At 37.0% G+C, this 23,127-nt stretch overlaps 1 protein-coding gene and 1 non-coding gene across 2 annotated transcripts; one reads left to right on the forward strand and one right to left on the reverse strand.

The window, feature by feature from the left end:
- The first annotated feature begins 9,907 nt into the window (after nucleotides 1-9,907).
- LOC107806844 (uncharacterized) lies at nucleotides 9,908-14,315 on the forward strand. The gene is made up of 6 exons (XM_075224446.1): nucleotides 9,908-10,230; nucleotides 10,378-10,609; nucleotides 11,537-12,479; nucleotides 12,571-12,880; nucleotides 13,388-13,732; nucleotides 13,859-14,315. Exons 1-6 carry the CDS (start codon nucleotides 9,908-9,910, stop codon nucleotides 14,313-14,315), a joined length of 2,610 nt encoding a protein of 869 aa, XP_075080547.1.
- Nucleotides 10,418-10,522, reverse strand: LOC142166620 (small nucleolar RNA R71). Its single transcript, XR_012697023.1, has one exon. It is a non-coding gene; the product is annotated as a small nucleolar RNA R71 (small nucleolar RNA).
- Nucleotides 14,316-23,127: the final 8,812 nt, after the last annotated feature.

Below are 23,127 nucleotides of genomic sequence, written 5' to 3' on the forward strand. Positions count from 1 at the left end.
CCGAATAGAAAGGCATCAAGTAATGAAAGAATCAGCATAACTCGGATATCAACAAAGAATCAGAAATCAACAAATGTACGGCATCACCCTTCGTGCTTTTACTCTCATCCTCACCAAAGCAGTTATATAATAAAAGTGTGTACGGCATCACCCTTTGTGTTTTTACTCTCGTCCTCACCAAAGCAGTTATATAATAAAAATGTGCACGACATCACCCTTCGTGCTTTTACTCTCTTTTCTCACCATGAAGTCAATAAAATCGGCTCGAAATGGTACATCGTGCGGCACGGCATCACCCTTCGTGCTTTACACTCTTTTCTCATAATAACAAACAATACACGGCATCACCCTTCGTGTTTTAACACTCTTCCTCACCCAAACAACAATCACAACAATGGGGCAAGGGAATAAATGAAATTGCAATAAAGATCCCGGTAAGGCAACAACAATTCAATAAATAAATCCTGGCAAGGGAACATCATCAATAACCTCAACATCCCGGCAAGGGAGATAATGAATAAATCAACAATAGCCTAGCAAGGGAGACAACATAATGATCTCTTCTCTTTCTCACTTTTACTTCAAAATTCACTTTACGACTCGAGCCAATGCTCTAGAGGTTCAATTATCACTTATACTTTCGCAATTCATTATACAACTTGAGCCAACGCTCCTCAATATTCATAGGTCACAATTCCTTTCACAAACATTACACAACAAGTAGAAACCATTACCAAGGCATGATAGATATTACGAAGTCATGATAATCACAATATAAGACTCATGGGCATGCTAGACACCAACGTGTAGATACTCATCACCATGTCTATACGTCGTACTCAATAATTACCACATAGCAAATAGGACTCGACTCCTAATCCCTCAAGCTAAGGTTAGACCAAACACTTACCTCGATGCCACGAACTTAATTCACGATTCAATTATAGCTTTTTCCCTTGATTCCACTACCAATTCGCTCGTATCTAGTCACAAGTTACTTAATTACATCAATAAATGCTAAATGAACCAATTTGAATGCATGAAAATGAGTTTTCTAAAGTTTTACCCAAAAAGTCAAAAATCACCCCCGGGCCCACATGGTCAAAACCCGAGGTTCGAACCAAAACCCGATTACTCATTCCCCTACGAATTTAAATATATAATTTGTTTTGAAATCAGACCTCAAATCGAGGTCCAAATCCCCAATTTTTGAAAAATATAGGTTCTACCCAAAACACCCAATTCCCCCATGAAAATCTTTGATTTTGAGTTAAAATCATGTTAAAAGATGTTAAGGAGTGAAGACAATGAGTTAGAAATCATTTACCAACGTTTTGAAGAAGAAATGTTGTTTGAAAAATCGTCTCTTATATTTTTTTTGGGTTTTGAAAAATAAAAAATAACTGAAAATTCCGTCTAAATATACCCCTTTCATACCCCCTGTGCGGACCGCACAAAATGGAGTGCGGCCGCACAGCTCACCAGGTTGACTGCAGGGACATGTTCTAGTATTTTGGCCATAACTTTCTCTACATATATCCAAATTATTATTTCTTTACTTTTCTGGAAACTAGACACGAAGGGCTACAACTTTTGTTTTTGACTCATCTCAAAATACCTTGTAGATCAAAAGATATGGGCTTCTAAAGTTGGACCAGTGAAACGTTCTTCACCGCGGACCGCACAGAATATAGTGCAGCCGCACAGGGCCTCACCGCGGTCTGCACAAAATCCAGTGCGGCCACACAAGCCCCTCTGCGGCAGCATTCCTTTTCGTGTGGACCGCACTGGTCGGTTCAGAGGCCTTCCACCTCTCTGAACCTGCAACACCTATGTTTTTATGCCTAAGACATCCCGGAACTTACCCGAAACTCACCTGAGCCCTCGGAACTCCAAATCAAGTGTGCATACTAACTCAAAAACATCATATGGACCTACTCGTACAACCACATCATTAAAATAACATGTAAAATCATGAATTAAACCTCAAAACTCAACATTTTCCTCAAGAACTCTCAAAGTTCATAACTCTTCAACCGGAAGTCCAACTCACGTCAAATAAACTTCGTTTTCACCAAATTTCACAGTTATCTTTCAAATACTATAACAAGTTTGTACCGGGATCCGGAATCAAAATACGGGCCCGATAACAATAGTTTCAAACATTAATTATTTTCTTTATTCCTTAGATAATTCAGTAAAACAATTTCTTTCAAAAATTAATTTCTAAGGCTTGGGACCTCGGAATTCATGTCCGGGCATACGCCCAAGTCCCATATTTTACTGCGGACCTTTCGGGATCGTCGGAACACGGATCCGGGTCCGTTTGCTAAAAATATTGACCAAGGTCAACCATAATCAAAGTTTTAACTCTAAAATTTCTATTTCTCATATTTTCACATAGAAGGCTTTCCGAATATAGGTTCGGACCACACACGTAAATCAAGGTGGGGTAAAAAGGGAGGTTTTTAGGCCTCGGAACACTGAATGCACTTGCAACACAAGTGATGAACTTTTGGGTCATCACAGTATATTAATGTTCTTCTTTTCTGCTGTATATAGTTAGATTGCACTGGCTTATTTGGTAGTCTGGTCCTAGCCTTGTCACTACTTCGCCGAGGTTAGGCTAGGCACTTACCAGCACATGGGGTCGGTTGTGCTGATACTACACTCTGTACTCTTTTGTGCAGACCCCAGTGTGAAGACCTCGGACCGTAGTGGGATTGCTGATTCTTGTTCATCAGGCGACCCGAGGTAGTCCTGCAGGCGTCCACAGGCCTTGGCGTCTCCTTCTATCTACTATTCCTGTTTCTTTCGTACATTTTCAGAGACAGTGTTGTATTTAATTCTTTCAGACCTTTATTTGTAGTATTCTTAGACCGTCTGTGAAACTGTGACACCAGTTCTGGGTAGTCGAGACTCAAACAGTTGTATAGATATTCATGTTCAGATAGCTTATTGTTTTTCTTCCGCTTATGTTAAATTCCGCTGTTTAAATGTTATTCCTTCAAAATTGTTAAAGAATATAAAATAGGTAAAAAGGTAAATTATTCAAATAATTGTCTTGCCTAGCTCACATTAGTAGGCGACATCACGACTCCCAAGGGTGGAAAATCCGGATCTTGACAGGATATGAAAGAAGAGGCAATGGTGAAGAAAAAGATTTGAACGTGGTTATTTATAGGTATATAACAATTAAAATTATTAAGTTATAACTGATGTGGAGTTGAAGAGGTAAAATAATACTTAGTAGCAGTAAAGTTTTTGGTATACACAGTTCGTACTTATCGTTCGATTTCTATTACAAAATTTTTATAGCAAGTCTTTTCTTCTCCATTAATAAGTTAAAATGTTGGTAGTAATTACATGTCTTGTGTATTCCATAACTGAAAATTTTATCCGTAAATCTCATTTGTTTTCCTCATTAGTTCACTTTAATTCCTAGGTAGCAAATGAGTCTTTTCTTAATTAAAATAAGAGATCAAATCTCAAAAAAGGAGAAAAAAGATAAATAAGATCCTTGGCCAAAGAGAAGTGCCAAGTCATCTTTTCTATTCCCTCTTATATATATATATATATATATATATATATATATATATATATATATATATATATATACTACACTCTGTACTCTTTTGTGCAGACCCTAGTGTGAAGACCTCGGACCGTAGTGGGATTGCTGATTCTTGTTCATCAGGCGACCCGAAGTAGTCCTGCAGGCATCCGCAGGCCTTGACGTCTCCTTCTATCTACTATTCCTGTTTCTTTCGTACATTTTCAGAGACAGTGTTGTAATTAATTCTTTCAGACCTTTATTTGTAGTATTCTTAGACCGTCTGTGAAACTGTGACACCAGTTCTGGGTAGTCGAGACTCAAACAGTTGTATAAGATATTCATGTTCAGATAGCTTATTGTTTTTCTTCCGCTGTTTAAATGTTATTCCTTCAAAATTGTTAAAGAATATAAAATGGGTAAAAAGGTAAATTATTTAAATAATTATCTTGCCTAGCTCACATTAGTAGGCGACATCACGACTCCCAATGGTGGAAAATCCGGGTCGTGACAGGATATGAAAGAAGAGGCAATGATGAAGAAAAAGATTTGAACGTGGTTATTTATAGGTATATAACAATTAAAATTATTAAGTTATAACTGATGTGGAGTTGAAGGGGTAAAATAATACTTAGTAGCAGTAAAGTTTTTGGTATACACAGTTCGTACTTATCGTTCGATTTCTATTACAAAATTTTTATAGCAAGTCTTTTCTTCTCCATTAATAAGTTAAAATGTTGGTAGTAATTACATTTCTTGTGTATTCCATAACTGAAAATTTTATCCGTAAATCTCATTTGTTTTCCTTATTAGTTCTCTTTAATTCCTAGGTAGCAAATGAGTCTTTTCTTAATTAAAATAAGAGATCAAATCTCAAAAAAGGAGAAAAAAGATAAATAAGATCCTTGGCCAAAGAGAAGTGCCAAGTCATCTTTTCTATTCCCGAGGTTAGGCTAGGCACTTACCAGCACATGGGGTCGGTTGTGCTGATACTACACTCTGTACTCTTTTGTGCAGACCCCAGTGTGAAGACCTCGGACCGTAGTGGGATTGCTGATTCTTGTTCATCAGGCGACCCGAGGTAGTCCTGCAGGCGTCCACAGGCCTTGGCGTCTCCTTCTATCTACTATTCCTGTTTCTTTCGTACATTTTCAGAGACAGTGTTGTATTTAATTCTTTCAGACCTTTATTTGTAGTATTCTTAGACCGTCTGTGAAACTATGACACCAGTTCTGGGTAGTCGAGACTCAAACAGTTGTAATAGATATTCATGTTCAGATGGCTTATTTTTTTCTTCTGCTTATTTTATATTCCGTTGTTTAAATGTTATTCCTTCAAAATTGTTAAAGAATATAAAATGGGTAAAAAGGTAAATTATTCAAATAATTGTCTTACCTAGCTCACATTAGTAAGCGACATCACGACTCCCGAGGGTGGAAAATCCGGATCGTGACAGGATATGAAAGAAGAGGCAATGGTGAAGAAAAAGATTTGAACGTGGTTATTTATAAGTATATAACAATTAAAATTATTAAGTTATAACTGATGTGGAGTTGAAGGGGTAAAATAATACTTAGTAGCAGTAAAGTTTTTGGTATACACAGTTCGTACTTATCGTTCGATTTCTATTACAAAATTTTTATAGCAAGTCTTTTCTTCTCCATTAATAAGTTAAAATGTTGGTAGTAATTACATTTCTTGTGTATTCCATAACTGAAAATTTTATCCGTAAATCTCATTTGTTTTCCTTATTAGTTCACTTTAATTCCTAGGTAGCAAATGAGTCTTTTCTTAATTAAAATAAGAGATCAAATCTCAAAAAAGGAGAAAAAAGATAAATAAGATCCTTGGCCAAAGAGAAGTGCCAAGTCATCTTTTCTATTCCCTCTTATATATATATATATATATATATATATATATATATATACTACACTCTGTACTCTTTTGTGCAGACCCTAGTGTGAAGACCTCGGACCGTAGTGGGATTGCTGATTCTTGTTCATCAGGCGACCCGAGGTAGTCCTGCAGGCGTCCGCAGGCCTTGGCGTCTCCTTCTATCTACTATTCATGTTTCTTTCGTACATTTTCAGAGACAGTGTTGTATTTAATTCTTTCAGACCTTTATTTGTAGTATTCTTAGACCGTCTGTGAAACTGTGACACCAGTTCTGGGTAGTCGAGACTCAAACAGTTGTATAAGATATTCATGTTCAGATAGCTTATTGTTTTTCTTCCGCTTATGTTAAATTCCGCTGTTTAAATGTTATTCCTTCAAAATTGTTAAAGAATATAAAATGGGTAAAAAGGTAAATTATTTAAATAATTGTCTTGCCTAGCTCACATTAGTAGGCGACATCACGACTCCCAAGGGTGGAAAATCCGGATCTTGACAGGATATGAAAGAAGAGGCAATGGTGAAGAAAAAGATTTGAACGTGGTTATTTATAGGTATATAACAATTAAAATTATTAAGTTATAACTGATGTGGAGTTGAAGGGGTAAAATAATACTTAGTAGCAGTAAAGTTTTTGGTATACACAGTTCGTACTTATCGTTCGATTTCTATTACAAAATTTTTATAGCAAGTCTTTTCTTCTCCATTAATAAGTTAAAATGTTGGTAGTAATTACATTTCTTGTGTATTCCATAACTGAAAATTTTATCCGTAAATCTCATTTGTTTTCCTCATTAGTTCACTTTAATTCCTAGGTAGCAAATGAGTCTTTTCTTAATTAAAATAAGAGATCAAATCTCAAAAAACGAGAAAAAAGATAAATAAGATCATTGGCCAAAGAGAAGTGTCAAGTCATATTTTCTATTCCCTCTTATATATATATATATATATACTACACTCTGTACTCTTTTGTGCAGACCCTAGTGTGAAGACCTCGGACCGTAGTGGGATTGCTGATTCTTGTTCATCATGCGACCCGAGGTAGTCCTGCAGGCGTCCGCAGGCCTTGGCGTCTCCTTCTATCTACTATTCCTGTTTCTTTCGTACATTTTCAGAGACAGTGTTGTATTTAATTTTTTCAGACCTTTATTTGTAGTATTCTTAGACCGTCTGTGAAACTGTGACACTAGTTCTGGGTAGTCGAGACTCAAATAGTTGTATAAGATATTCATGTTCAGATAGCTTATTGTTTTTCTTCCGCTTATGTTAAATTCCGCTGTTTAAATGTTATTCCTTCAAAATTGTTAAAGAATATAAAATGGGTAAAAAGGTAAATTATTCAAATAATTGTCTTGCCTAGCTCACATTAGTAGGCGACATCACGACTCCCGAGGGTGGAAAATCCGGGTCGTGACAGGATATGAAGGAAGAGGCAATGGTGAAGAAAAAGATTTGAACGTGGTTATTTATAGGTATATAACAATTAAAATTATTAAGTTATAACTGATTTGGAGTTGAAGGGGTAAAATAATACTTAGTAGCAGTAAAGTTTTTGGTATACACAGTTCGTACTTATCGTTCGATTTCTATTACAAAATTTTTATAGCAAGTCTTTTCTTCTCCATTAATAAGTTAAAATGTTGGTAGTAATTACATTTCTTGTGTATTCCATAACTGAAAATTTTATCCGTAAATCTCATTTGTTTTCCTTATTAGTTCACTTTAATTCCTAGGTAGCAAATGAGTCTTTTCTTAATTAAAATAAGAGATCAAATCTCAAAAAAGGAGAAAAAAGATAAATAAGATCCTTGGCCAAAGAGAAGTGCCAAGTCATCTTTTATATTCCCTCTTATATATATATCATACTATATTATAAGTATGAAGTCTAAAGTGATGAGTTAAAAGACCAAAATACCCATCAAAAGCTAAACGACCATTATGCCCTTTAAGCAAGCATTATTTCAAGAAGTTTTTTGTGCAAATGTGTAAATATACATTTTTAAAGATAACCAAAAAGAAATTAAAATGGAAAGATAGAAAAACATAAGGTAGTCGTTGCCACAAATGTGAAAATGTTCAGATGACCCACTTTTAATAAAACATCAGTTATTATGACTTTTGGTTTTCCTTGTGAAATGTGAATCAAAGGTCAAGAGTGAAACAAGTACATTAACAAGTTTCTCTGAGTCATGCTCAAAATACAGACAATTTAAGAAGTTTCATTCCGTGTAGATCAAATTCATCCGAATGTATCTTAATAGCCATTTTTCATCAAATGATATATTAAATGATGCACTAAACAAAAAGATGAATGGTCGTTCTTTATTGCTATACTTAGTGATGCATTAAAAGGAAAAAGGAGAAATATCAGGAATATGAAAGGATTGAAATTAGATAAATACAGTATGAAGTTGAATTCTTCTCTCTGATTTCGTATAACTTCCCCATAAACAAAAAGTTCTTTCTACCATTTTGAACTAATTAGGATGGAAGAGACAGCCAAATGTTTAGAATTCCTAACTATCTCGCTAAAACGACAAAAAGAGAATGTCTTATTAGCTACGCTATTTCAAAAGCCTCAGGTATCGCGTTTGATAGGGTTTCTCTCAACAAAGTTATTGATTGGTCATCAATATTTTATATAAATGGTTCATAAATCGTTTTTATCAATGAATTGAAGAGCTGGATGAGTGAAACTCCTTCTCAAAAGCTGATTAAGTGTTTCTTAAGTCCTATATTCTTGACAATAAGGTATGAGTACTATTGAAAATATTGAGTAAACAAATTTATATCGTTGAACTTTTTCAAGGAACCAAATATTCATGGTTAAGGGTCAAATAAACAAGCTCTCTATTATATTATTTCTTTTGTTTTCTTGTTTAGATAATAGGTTGCTGTTTTTGTGAGCATTCGGCTTCATTTTGGGGGTGTTAGATGTATATCTACTTCTGTAAAGTTGCAGGTTAATTTCACGTTATAGATTGTTGAATTAAATTTGTTAAGGTTAGCTGTTGAGCAGTTGGTTGTCCCTTGAAGAAAAGTTTGCCAATATGGCAGACAATTTTTTATTTGTTCATTATTGTGGTGTTATTAGGGCTTCATGATGTTTAGCTTAAAGTATATATATTTTTATGTATATCGCATTATATCTTATTCTTGTTTCGTGAATTTGGGATGTTAAATGCTATGAATTATATTGATTTGAAGTATTTTTACTTGCAGGAATAATTCGGGAGCAATTTAGGGCAAAACATGCAAGATTTGAAGCTAAAACGAACAAAATCGGAAAAGGAAGCCAGTTGGGCGCCACAGGCAGCGCCTGGCGCCACCTGTGGCGCCGAAAATAGTATGCACAAATTTGGGGGCGCTATGGAGGGCGCCTGGCGCCGGGTTGGGCGCCGGTGACGCGAATTGTGTCCTATTTCGCCCAGGACACGGTCTATTCGACCCTAGACCTATCCAACACGTATAAAAGGAAGACTAAGCCTAATTTTGGGGGGAGAGACGCACCTTGGAGCAAAAAGACACGCAAGAAACATTGAGAAGCAAGAACATCTCGGAATTCTTCATCTTTTCTAGTATTTTTCAATTAATCAAAACTTATGCAATTGTTTGATTACATCATGAGTGGCTAAACACCCATTGTTCTGGGGCTGTGATTTAGCTTGAATATTGTTGTTTAACGTTGACTTGACCTTGATTATAATTCACCAATATATGGTTGTTTCTTCAATTCTGTGTTTAATTGTTTAATTGTCTGGCCAGCAGTTAGGTTCTATTTACTATCTATGCTATGCCTAGGAAAGCCATGTTTAGATTAGAGAAGAATTAAAGAGAACATGATCTTAACCCTTAGGGGGAGCGGATTTGTGGTTAGGATAGGAATATACCTAGTCACCGTGCTTAATTAAATATCGTGATCTTAATGCGTTCTTAATAGATTGATTTCATAGGAATATAGGCGTTAATCTATTGAGAATAGGTGAGTAGTACTTCGGGAGAAGGCTATGAGAGCATTTATCGATTAATTAGCAACCCTGAGTGAATTATATGAAAGGGAGAGTTAATTAGAACACAATACGAACGGTGAATCGATCACAACCCTGGAATATTTGTCTCTACTGAATACACAACAATTAACTCGTTACTTGATAACTTAGTTATATTTAGAATTGTAGTATAATATAATCATATTATTGGACTTTGATTTTAGCTGGATTGAATAACAATTTTAGTGATTTAGTGAGTAGTTTACACAAGTCTCTGTGGGTTCGACACTCAACTTATCATTATATTACTTGTCGACCACGTATACTTGCGTGTGCGTTTGGGAGCAACAAGTTTTTGGCGCCGTTGCTGGGGACTTGAATATTAAGTACTTGCTAGTTTTTACTTTAATTGTCTATTTCATCAAGTCTAACATTACTTGATTGTTGCTCGGATCTCAGGAACTTTGATTGAATGCGTAGGGTCAGGAGCCAAGACCGACTTAAAGGCTTTGATCTTAAACCTGAGAGAACATTTCACAGGAGGTTGAGGGAAGCAAGGGACACGAACAATATTCAGGCACTTGTTCAATTTCTTGTGGACATGGCAGAGGAGCAACCCATGGTTGTTCAGGAGGTGGCGATGCCCAGCATTGCTAATGTCACCTCCAGTATAGTGAAGCCCAGGATCACTGGGCACTTTAAGCTGAAACAGAGCATGATCCAGCTGCTTCATGCAAACGGGCAATTTATGGGTCTTCCACACGAGGATCCACAGCAGCATATTCTGAACTTCTTGTAGATTAGTGATACTTACATCACTAACGGGGTCACTCCAGATTATGTGAGGCTTACACTTTTTCCATTCTCTCTGTTGGGCGAGGCTAAGTGATGGCTAAAAGCAGAACCAGCTAATTCAATTACAACATGGAATGATTTGGCAAGAAAATTTCTGGCAAAGTTCTTCCCTTCAGGCAAAACTGCAAAGATCAGAAGTGAGATAGTTGCCTTCAAACAGAAAGCGGGAGAATCTTTATACTCAGCTTGGGAAAGGTTCAAGGGGCTACTCAAAGACTGTCCTCATCACAATCAGACGAATGAAGTGTTAGCTCACACTTTCATAGAAGGGCTACATTTTGAAACAAATATCGTGGTAGATGCTGCAGCTGGGGGTCAAGTGTTGGAGAAAAGCTTTGACGAGATATATGCATTATTGAACAAATTCTCCAAGAGCAATCCGGATTGGCAAGGAGAGATGGGAAGACACACAGTGCAAAAGTCTGCAGGGGTTCTTGAGTTAGATGTCGTCTCAGCATTATCAGCGCAGATTTCTACACTGACCAATCAAGTCAACCAGATGAACTTGAGTATCAACAAGAAATAGGTACAACAGGTTCAAGCTTTTTGTGAAATATGTGGAGAGGGGCACACGAGCGACATATACCCCGCAAACCCAGAGTCTGTCTTCTTTGTGGGTAATTCAAATAGGGGTCAAACAAACCAATATGGGAACACTTACAATCCCAACTAGAGGAACCACCCAAACTTCTCTTGGGGTGGAAACTAGGGCACTCCGAATCAATACAGGCCTCAAGCACCTCAACAGCAATATAGACCACCTCAGGTTTAACAACAAGCGAGTCCTACAAGTCACCTTTAAGACATGTTGAAAAAAGTGATGGCTGAACAGCAAGCCCTCTCTTAGAAAGTGATGGTTGAACAGCAAGCCCTCGCCATAACAGTGAGAAATTTGGAGCGTCAAATGGGATAGCTTGCCAGTGCTCAAAACACTAGACCAGCTGGAGCTCTTCCAAGTGACACTGAAGCAAATCCTAGGGCGGCCCTTCATGCCGTGTCGTTGAGGAATGGGAGACAACTAGAGGAAGTTCTTTCTAAAAAAAGTAAATAGGTGACTTTTAATGAGAGGCCAACCACTATAGAATCAACATCAGAGAAATCTAAGGAGCCAGAGAAGCCAGTTGGAGAGGCGGTGGCTGAGCAACCCCCATAATGGGTTGCAAGGCCACCACCTCTATTCCCTCAAAGATTGCAGAAATTAAGAGACAATGTCGCATATAAAAAGTTTCTTGATATCTTGAGGCAGGTGCAGATTAATATTCCATTGGTTAACATCTTACAAGAAGTACCCAAATATGCAAAGTACATCAAGGATATTGTGGCAAATAAAAGGAGGCTAACCGAGTTCGAGATTGTGGCACTCACTGAGGAGTGCAGTTCCAGAATTCAAGGCAAGTTACCTCAGAAATTGAAGGATCCGGGTAGTTTCACTATCCAAATCTCGATTGGTAAACATGCTGTTGGGCGAGCTTTATGTGATCTTGGAGCCAGCATCAATTTGATGCCACTATCTGTGTTCAGACAGTTGGGGTTGGGTGAGCTACGTCCAACAACAGTTATCTTACAGTTAGCTGATCACTCCCTTGCTCATCCTGAGGGAGTGATTGAAGATATGCTAGTTCAAGTGGGTTCCTTCATATTCCCTACCGATTTCATTATCTTGGATTACGAGCTTGATGAGGAAGTCCCATTTATTTTGGGGCATCCATTCTTAGCCACGGGCCGAGCTATTATCGATATCTGCGAAGGAAGGATGACGATGAGAGTGGGTGATCAAGTGGAGGTCTTTAATGTTTATAGAGCACTCAAGTTACCAACCCACTATGAAGAGTTATCCATGATCTCTGTGGTGGAGAGTGATGCCACATCGTTAGTACCCTATATGAGCCCTACAGATCCTGTGGAACAAGTGTTGATTGGGGATGTAGAAAATAGTGAAGATGAAATAATAGGAGAAATTGAGCAAGTATTGGATATATCCTGCAGTTATGTACATGGGTTTAAAAAATTTGAAGAGTTGGAGAGGCCTGCTACTCTGACCCTTCCCAGGCCATCTATTGAAGAAGCTCTGAAGCTAGAACTCAAGCCACTCCCAACACATCTGCGCTATGCTTATTTGGGAAACTCTGAGATATTGCCCGTGACTATTTCGTCTAGCTTGACGCACTCAAGAAGAAAAATTGCTCAAAGTACTCTGTGAGCATAAAAAGGCCATTGGGTGGACTATAGCTGACATCAAGGGTATTAGTCCATCGTTTTGCATGCATAAAATCTTTTTAGAGGACGGTCACCGCCCCAGTGTAGAGCAGCAAAGGAGATTAAATCCCATTATGAAGGAGGTGGTGAAAAAGGAAGTAATCAAGTTGCTCGATGCAGGTATCATTTTCCCTATTTCTGACAGCAACTGGGTAAGCCCGGTTCAATGTGTGCCCAAAAAGGGAGGTATGACTGTAGTTGAGAACGAGAAGAATGAGCTAATCCCCACTCGCACTGTTACGGGATGGAGAGTCTGCATTGATTATAGAAGGCTCAACAAGGTATCTCGCAAGGACCACTTCCCACTTCCATTCATCGACCAAATGCTAGACAGGTTAGCCGGGCATGAATATTATTGCTTCTTTGATGGTTATTCGGGATACAATCAGATTGTCATATGCCCAGAGGATCAGGAGAAGACTACTTTTACTTGTCCTTAGGGCACTTTTACCTTCAAGCGAATGCCGTTTGGTCTTTGTAATGCACCAGCCATTTTCACCGACATGGTGGAAAAATTTGTGGAAGTGTTTATGGATGATTTTTCAGTTTTTGGGTCTTCTTATGATGATTTCTTGAGGAATTTAATCAAGGTGCTAGCTCGTTATGAAGAAACAAATCTGGTACTGAATTGGGAAAAGTGCCATTTTATGGTACAAGAAGGCATCGTGTTAGGTCACAGGGCATCTAGGAGCGGAATTGAAGTTGATAAGGCGAAGGTGGAGGCGGTTGAAAAATTACCTCCACCTGTTTCAGTGAAGGGTGTTCGGAGTTTCTTAGGACACGCGGGTTTCTATCAGCGCTTTATTAAAGATTTTTTGAAAATTGCTACTCCTCTGTGCAGGCTGCTTGAAAAAGATGTAACTTTCAACTTTGATGCTTGCCTCAAGGCATTTGAAGAACTTAAAAAGAAGTTGGTGACTGCTCCCATTATTGTGGCACCTGACTGGTCTTTACCATTTGAACTTATGTGTGATGCGAGTGACCTTGCTATTGGGGCAGTGCTAGGCCAGAGGAAGGACAAGGAGTTTTATTCCATCTACTATGCGAGTAAGACTCTTGATGATGCACAACTGAATTACACCACCATTGAGAAGGAGTTGTTAGCTGTAGTATGGGCCTTTGAGAAATTTTGGGCGTACTTGGTGGGAACGAAAGTCATAGTCCATACCGATCATGCAGCAATCAGGTATTTGTTTACAAAAAAAGAATCTAAGGCTAGATTGATGCACCGAGTTTTATTGCTGCAGGAATTTGATGTGGAAATACGAGATCGAAAAGGGACAGAGAACTAAGTAGCTGACCTTCTATCAAGGTTGGAAAATCATGATCACGTGAAGAAGGGTGGCCAAATTAAAGAAGTATTTCCTGATGAGCAACTTTTTGCTATAACCCAAGACCCTCCCCCATGGTACGCAGACTATGTGAATTATCTTGTGAGTGGGGTACTTCCTCCCGAAATCCAATCTGAAGCTAGAAAGAGGTTCTTACATGATGTGAACTTCTACTACTGGTATGAGCCCTATTTGTATAAGCAATGTGCTGATCAGTTGATGAGGCGATGCATTCCTGAAAATGAGGTGGAATTAGTGTTGTATGATTGTCATGCATCCCCTTATGGGGCCATCATGGAGGAGATAGAACAGCTGCAATGGTGCTACAATCCGGTCTCTTTTGGCCGACTTTATTCAAGGATGCCCATGCATTCGTTAAGAAATGTGACCAATGTCAGAGAATGGGTACAATCACAAGGAGGCATGAGATGCCTTTAAATAACATTCTAGAAGATGTGGGGGATAGATTTTATGGGGCCATTTCCACCGTCCAGAGGAAACAAATACATTTTGCTAGCAGTTGACTACGTGTCAAAATGGGTGGAGGCAATTGCTTGGCCAACTCTTTTGTGAAAAAGAACATATTCTCAAGATTTGGGACTCCACGTGCCTTAATTAGTGATGAAGGGACTCATTTTTGCAATAGATTGTTGAATAACCTTCTAGCTAAATATGGAGTTCGCCACAAAGTTGCTACAACATATCATCCTCAAACAAGTGGGCAAGTTGAGGTGTCAAACAGAGAAATCAAGCAAATATTGGAGAAGACAGTGAGTGTGAATAGGAAGGATTGGGCTGCAAAGTTGGATGATGCCTTATGGGCATATAGGACTGCATATAAAACGCCAATTGGAGCATCCCCTACAAGTTGTTTTATGGGAAGGCATGTCACTTGCCCGTTGAGCTTGAACACAAGGCATATTGGGCCATTAAGGAGCTGAACATGGACCTTGAGGCCGCAAGTGAGACAAGACTTATACAGTTGAATGAGTTAGACGAGTTCAGGATACACTCCTATGAAAATGCTAAGCTATATAAAGAAAAGACAAAAAGATGGCATGACAAACATATCAAGCCGCGTCACTTTGAGCCAGGCCAACATGTCTTATTATTCAATTATAGACTACGACTATTCCCTGGGAAGCTAAAGTCGAGATGGTCAGGTCCTTTTGAGGTGGTGAGAGTCACTCCCTATGGTGCAATCGAGCTGCGAGCTTTAAATGGTGAGAGGAAATTCTTGGTGAATGGCCATAGAGTGAAGCATTATTTGGGAGGAATGATTAATCGTGAGAAGACCAAGGTTGTACTCGCTGATGAGTAAGCGAGACTCTGCATCGTGCCACGACGTTAAATCAAGCACTTGTTGGGAGGCAACCCAATTTTTATTTGCTTTCCTAGTTTAACTTCCTACTTTTTCTTTTTAATATAGGTAGAGTATTGCAATTTCTTTATAGGTATAGAAATTCTAGATGTAATGGTGTAGGACGTGTAAATTGGGTATATTTAAGGCTCGGGGGATCGGGATGTTTATTCAACAAAAAAAATCAACGTGAATAGCGCCCAGGCCAGTGCCCAGCGCTGCCTGGGGCGCCCGAACCAGTGTGCCAAGTAAACCCCAGTGCCAGGCAGGGCGCCAGGCGCCCAGCTGGGGGGTCAGGTAAGTTTTAAATATTTTTTTTCTTTCTTTTCGTTATTTATTTTATTCTTAACTCATAGCCATTTAACCCAACCCAAATACCTATTTACACTAATACTACTACCCATATCCCTTCCCAAAACCAACAAACACATCAAACGCTACTGCTTTTGTCGACGCTCTTCTTCTTCTTCATTTAAAATATTTTTTTTTTCTCTTCAGTTTTTCTCTCCCTCTTGCACTCCTTTTTCCAGGTATTTCTTCTTCTTCTCTTCTATTTCTTGTTGTGTTCTAACTAGTAGATTAACATAATCTCATTCCCAAGAGCCCTATTTCCCCATGTAGTTCCTATGAAATATTTATGGTGGGTGATTTATTTTGGTCGAAAATTGTGTGTTTAATGTGTATACGGAATAGTAAACTAGAATTTCCTCTACTTCGTTGAAAATTTGGAGGGCCACCATGTTCCACCATTGTTAAATTATAAGAACACACTTCATGCCCACATTATGTTTGTTTAAATGCTTGAAAAAGGATTTTTGGTGCACCGGTGAAGTCTGAGTAACCGGATGCAATTGTGTATGCATTTGGGTTAAGTGTGGGTGTGTAGGGCCACTTTTACATGCTAGGGGATGTGGAGTTGATGAAGAACATGTTTTTACACCATTGCTTTTATATGTTGTATGTTGTAGACTCTTGTAAGTTAGCCTAATTTAGTATAGTCTAATATTTGTGAAAGGTGCATACCATATGCATTTTGCTTACCTTATTGAGAATTCACGTTGCCATGATCAATCATTATTGTGTAACATGGGGAAGTCTTGCGTACCCATAGCTTTAAGGTGCAACACTTGTACTTGTTCCTTCGATTTTAAGTGTGGGGTCCTTTCATGACTAGCACGACAACCTGAGGCATATTTCTTGAACCATTCTCACATTCACGTTTACTTGTGTTGCAGGATACTATGGCTCATGATAGCACTAGCAAAGGGAAAGGCATTGGAAAGTCCTCCACTACCTCTCCGGCGACCAAAAAGTGCAAGCAGGGAGAAAGCTCTTCACGACAATCCAAGGGGAAACAGGTCGCCAAGGGATCTCAACAAGTGCCATTGAGGCCGAGGCCTCGTTTGGACTTGGTTGATGCTGCTGCTATAGCTTGGCAAAGAGACTTCGTGTTGTTTGGTCGGTACATTTCTGAGATGGGGATTAATACCATAGCCTTAGAGAAGAAATTCCCGGATATACTTGACAGGTTGCGAGCTCTAAAGATGGACAAGTTCTTGGAATGCCCGAACCTGAGCATGGTACGAGAACTGTATGCTAACTGGGATTAACTAGGATTATCGAAGAAGCACTTCACATGTACGAGGAAAGGATATGCCACTGGGCAAGGAGTATTTGTGCGACTATTTGGGGGTTGAGAATGCCAACCCAAGGAGACTCCAATGCTTGATCCGGAAGCCGAAATATGAGCAAATCTGTCACACTCTTTGTGGCGTAGAGTCCAATGCTAAGTGGATACGGAAGCAAGGCAACATTCACCTCTCTATGGTCCGCTCAGACTTCAACAACACTGCCAAAGTGTGGCAGAACTTTGTGCAAGTGAGACTAATGCCGGCGGAGCACAGCAGTGACTGCACTCGAGCTAGAGTGTGTCTCATCTTCTCCTTGATGATAGGCCGACCAATTAATGTAGTTGACATCATGCTCAATGAGATGGCCCGCACAAGGTTTGGGCGATAGATTCGGCGGTTCTTCTTTGGCAATTTACTTACTCAGTATATGATATTTTGCGGAGTGCCAGAGTACCCCGGATATGATGAGGTGGTGTAGGCGCCATCAGGGCTTATGAACATCACATCTGTGGTGGAGGCATCGTTCAAACTCACCCCCGCTGCTCGGATGGAGCGAGAGGAGGACTTCAACATGTACATTTATTGCACTTTGAACTTGCTTATGAGCAGGGCTGGCATTACAGACGAGGAGCGTATGCATTTGCGCGATGACTTGTCCAGCACGTCCAAGGAGATGTTGGGGATTGCACCGGACAGTCCCGTTCACCCTTCTGAGGACATCAACTCTGCAAAAGGCTCGGATACTGAGGATGAGGATGGCAATGGTGCTACGGGGCCCATGAATTTGGTGCATTTTGGACCGGATGATAATGACCCCAGCACTGCTGGGAAGTGGAATCTGATTGACAAAGAGTTTTTTCTTTTCACCCTACTCTGTTTCTCATTTTTACTTGCCTCGAGGGCTATGCATAGTTCAAGTGTGGGGTGGGAGGAATGCTACCTGTGCTGTAGTTGTATATTTTGTATTAACTTATTTTGTTTTGTTTCTTTCTGTAGTTCTAGTGTAGTTAGTCTAGTTTAGTATTAGTTGCTTTAAATCAAAAAAAAAATTATTTGAAAAAGATCGGAGTTCCCGACGATGGATCTTTTGGACAATTTTTTTGAGGGATAAAAGTCCGATTTAAAAACACCAAATTTTTTTTTGTTTTTTTGTGTGTCATTTATTTATTTTTTAGAAAAGTTAGGTAGTATTCCTTGATTTTTCTTTGGGCACCGGTTTTTTTCCAAGGATGTAGCTCGAACCGGACACTTTAATTTCTTTTTAGGAGTAGTTTATGAAGGAACTGAGTCGTTCTGAGATACTCATTGACATGGTTGATGCTGGCACATTAGGCTATGACATACATTCTATTTTTCCGTGTACTTGATTTGAATTGTGAAGCCTAAGTAAAGTAAATAGCCTATTTTGTGACGCCTTTTCTCAGTTGTCTGACTTGTATGCCGCATAGTGCAATGTTGCTTAAATTTCTCATTTAGTTGTGCTTGCTTGACTTAAGAGTTGAACAGAACCGTCTTGATTGAGTCATGTGTAATGTGTGTGTGAGGATTTGTGATTTTCTATGCTATCCTGTGTAGTCTAGAACTTGCCCCGTGTGTTAATTGAAGCGAAATTGTAAGTTGTGCTAATCTAGGAGATGATGTAGGCATTTATTTGCTTGATCATGGATGTGCTTGTCACATAATAATAGAATTTTCCGTTGCTAGCCTCTTTGAGCCTATAGACCTTTCTTTTGGCACCCACATTACAAGTCATCCCCTATTTTGTTCTTAATTTGATATTGATTGAACCTTTACCTCCTAAGGCACTTAGTCGCTAAAAGAAGTAAGGTTAGAGATTAGGGAGTAGCTTTTGAGTGGAACCATGGAAGGGCCCGTTGGTGCACTAAAGTTGAAATCAAAAGTCACTAGCCGATGAACTTTAATGTATGGAGTGTGTAAAAAAGAGAGAGAGAGAGAGAGAGAGAGAGAGAGAGAGAGAGAGAGAGAGAGAGAGAGAGAGAGAGAGAGAGAGAGAGAGAGAGAGAGAAAGGAAAAGAAAAATTGCAAGAAAAGAAAAAAAATATGATAGTTCGAATAATGGAAAAAAATACACACCTCCAATTCTTATTGATTTGTGCTAGTGAAAATATAGAAGTGCTTAATTGAAAAGAAGGTTATGTTGCATATGGTTTGAGGCAAGTAAATTGGTTGAGAAGAATATGTGCTTGAATTGTGAATGTAGTGTATTAAAGTGCTTAGGAGAGTTAGTCACTATTTCTAAATGCATCATACATGTCCCTTAGCCTACATTACAACCATAAAGTCCTAATTGATTATAGATTTGGCTAGCTTAAATTAGCAGAGATACACTACGGGCAAACTTATGGTACGACCACGAGATGCATATGAATTCTTTGCGAGAGTGAGCGAATTTTGTTCAATTATATGATGTCCTTAATCTATATTCAAAAGTATATTTGAATGTGTGGACCAATTTATACTCACTCTTTTGTTTGTTGGTGAGGGCACATGATCTCATGAATATTGTAAACGCACACTTCACGGACATTATTTATCTCCAAAACTTAGTTTTAATGATTTTTGCAGTAAAATTCTTACCAATACTATCAACGAAGAGATGAATAAGTGAATAACCATGTTTTCTTCCTCACATTTTCATGAGCTGCTTTAAGGTCATATGTTTTCTTTTTATCTTTGACCAATTTTTTGAGAAAAGGAAAAAGAAGGATGAAAATATCACAAATATCTTCACAGAAGTAATTCCTTACACATGTGACTTTTTTCCTAAAAAAAATTCTTTAATTACTTCTTTGGAATATTGCCTTCGGGAAATAAAATAATGTTGGAATATACAAAAACTACTGATTTAGCTGATGAAATAAAAGGAGAACGAGCTGATGAAATTAAAGATAAGGGATTATTTAAAAGGGTTTTTGGATTGTAAAAGTTTAATGCATGAATTTTGTAATACAATAACTTACTAAAATGAAAACGTTCGCAAAGTAAAACAGAGGAAATTTTTAAGAAATAGCAAAGTACAGAACTTCTTCAAAATAGAGTAGAAACCAAAACAACCAAATACTGACATTCTCTTTTACTTTGTATTGACAATGAATTATAGCCCTTGGACCTTATTATGATGAGTTGGCAAGACAAAAAGTACTGGATTAACCGTTTCCATTTTCTAGAGAATGCAATTTGTTTAATTTTTATTTGTATCTCTAAAACATACAGAAACTATTTTAGTGATACGGATCAAAAGCGGTTACGCCTGTTTAAAAACTAGTTATACTAAAAGTGAGAAGCTCCTTCCTGCAAAGTTGGATTACTATTTTGCCCCTATTATAAATTATTTAAGTAAAATATAATAAAATATTAAACATTTAATATAATAAATATAAAATAGTAATTACATGACCATTATAAATTAATTGCAAGAACATATGTGAATCTATTCACTTTCAGCATTTTAAAAGTGTCTCAAAATTGCAAGTCATAGAAAAAATTAAAATAAAATAAAATAAAATAAGAGTCTGGGTAAATGACAGGAGTATTAATTAGTAGTAATTATTCACACTCAATTACATAAATACTTTGAATGCTTTATAAAAGAATATTCTTATTCTCCTTCAGTTACTCACATTAACGTGAGTTTCTCCTAAGACATTGATGGCTTCTTCTTTCAGTTTCTTTTCCTAATAAAATGTTAAATCTAATCTATGGTGAACGTAGTAAATTGTAATCATATTACTAAATGCTAAATTATTGCTACAGTAAATGCAATCATAAAGAATCTATTATGCCTTTTAACGTTTCTAACATTGTATTGTTCCAAAAAGTAAAGTTAGGTTCCAACACAAAAACGGTAACTCTTCGTATTCCTTCTTATTTTTGCATCTTCCAGAACTTATTCCTGAACAACCTTTATCACTACATTAAGTGCTTTGTCTTGGAAAATGTAAAGCTTGCCTTGATACGTGAATTTAAATTTTTTGTAACTCTAAAAGAAAACTTCTTCAAATTCTTATACATGCATTTCTAGATTCTTCCCAGCACTCTATATAAGTGTACAATAAGGTGTCTTTGTCTCATCATCCTTATATTTTTTTTGGTACAGTTTTCTTTACAGGTTTTATGGTTGCCGCATCACAAAATTGATAATGATTCTACACTCTTGTCATTACCTTTAAACTTTATTAAGATATTCATATATGTTACCAGCTGACGTTGCTTGATTTTCAATTAAACCTCAAGAATAAGAAGCTTCTATGAACATTACTCTTGTCTTGCAACTATATATATACATATTTATTGCATTTGGTGCTTCATCTTCTAAAGGATATATATTCGGCAAGTAAAAATGAAACATATACCAAAAACATCGTCTACAAGGAAGTGTTTGGTACGATACATGCATCTAACATATCTACAACGAATAACATAGATTATTATCTATACTGCATAACTAATTAATTTGACTGATTTTACTTTTCAGGTTCAGACGACATATAATCATTGAAGTCCAATAATCAACTCATAAAATAGAAAAATCATTCTTCAATTGAGCTTGTAATTTTAATATTACATTTTATACTACTCATTACATACACGTTTTAATATTATCACTATCCTTTTAAAACATTTGTACTTCACGTAAATTTATAATTTTTGAACTTATTGACATTGAGTACACTTCAAAGTTGAATTACAATAATATCCTCCAAAATATGAGTTACAATTGTTTCCTTGAAAGAAAAAGAATTCAATTAAATAATATTTAAATTATATTAGATGTAAGCCGCTGATGTTGTAGGACTTTAATACTTTATCAAATCAATTCAATCTATTCAATTAGATTTGAGACCATTTATATTCTACTTCCCAGTAACATTTTCTTTTAATTATTTCATCATAACTTTCAACGAAAACGTTTGTCCCTCTTCTTCATTTTCTTGAATTCTTAATTCCTAAGAGCTTTTATATTTGTTTCTTGCATCTACCATGTTAACGTCCTTTTATAAGCTTTTTAATTACATTCTTTATTTATAACAATGTCAATTTTCTTAGTTAATTCTTGTTGTTTCCATCTTTCATATTAAACATTAGTAACTTCTTTTCACATTCTTCACCATACTATAGTGTACAATTTGGATCATAGTTAGCAACCTATTATTCTTGATTATGTGATTTTTTGGAAAGTTGTAAAGTTAAAACATAGTATTAATGTGAATATTGTCATGTTATATTCAACAATGCAACTATAGACTTGCTTATGTCCTTTTTGGATCATAGTTAATTGACTACTGTCACACTTACCGCGGAATATGTTTGTTGTGAATTTTTTAGCATTAATATTGTCAATGTTATATGCAATTAGCTTGTGTTGCAAGTGTAGACTTCCCTTAAGTACTTTTTGGATCATAGCTAATTGAATACTGTAGTACTTAGCGCAAAATATGTTTGTTACAGATTATTTGGTATTGTCGCAGCAAAATTATTATTACGTTCCATATAGACTTAAAGCAGTCACTCCATATAGGAAACACATCAAATGATTTATTTGTCCTAATTCTAATCCTTATTATTTAATATGAGTGTTAAATTCGTTATCTACATGAAAACTAAATTTTGATGTTATTATCCTTCTAACAGGTTTCTTGGTACTTACGTTTGAACTTTATTAAGATATTCATATATGTTGTCAGCTAAAGTTACTCGCTTTTCCACTCAAACCACAAGAACATCCTAGAGCCTAGATTACCTGATTATTCGAAGATTAGTAGAATAGTTTAACTAATTGATATTATAGCTTTCTTTTCTTCATTTTTTCTTGTTTTTTAAATGATTTTTCCCATGTTTTGGCTGTTTTCTTCAGTGCATATTTCACTTAAAAGTTTTGAAGTAATTTTTTTGTTATTCTTTATCAAGAATTCATGTACAAAATAGTTATTGATTCATCTTGATTAGTGACTAAGCTACTCGATTAAAAAAAGTGTATTATGCCACTTTTTTATTTGGTCTACTTTAATTCATTTTTTTTGTTACTATGTGAGTTTAAGGATAGACAAAGTATTAGACTACAGAGCGCGTAATGTATATTAGATTTGAAATATGATTGTCGTGCTATATTTATACAATTATAAATTATATAATTCTATTCTTTTGTCAAATTGACAGATGAAAGGAGTCATAATCTTCAATCAAGCAAAGGGTTCTTGTACGTGCAACAATGGATTTCAATAAAACTTTTTTGATATTA

Source organism: Nicotiana tabacum, chromosome 11 (genome assembly GCF_000715075.1).
Source record: "Nicotiana tabacum cultivar K326 chromosome 11, ASM71507v2, whole genome shotgun sequence".
Lineage (NCBI taxonomy): Eukaryota > Viridiplantae > Streptophyta > Magnoliopsida > Solanales > Solanaceae > Nicotiana > Nicotiana tabacum.

Excerpts from the sequence above, each read along its gene's own strand:
- LOC107806844 (XM_075224446.1), top strand. The coding sequence starts at position 9,908 with ATGCGTAGGGTCAGGAGCCAAGACCGACTTAAAGGCTTTGATCTTAAA. Across the intron at positions 12,480-12,570 it reads AAGAAGAAAAATTGCTCAAA|AGGACGGTCACCGCCCCAGT; the intron begins GTACTCTGTGAG and ends AAATCTTTTTAG. Across the intron at positions 12,881-13,387 it reads ATCGACCAAATGCTAGACAG|GCTGCTTGAAAAAGATGTAA; the intron begins GTTAGCCGGGCA and ends TCCTCTGTGCAG.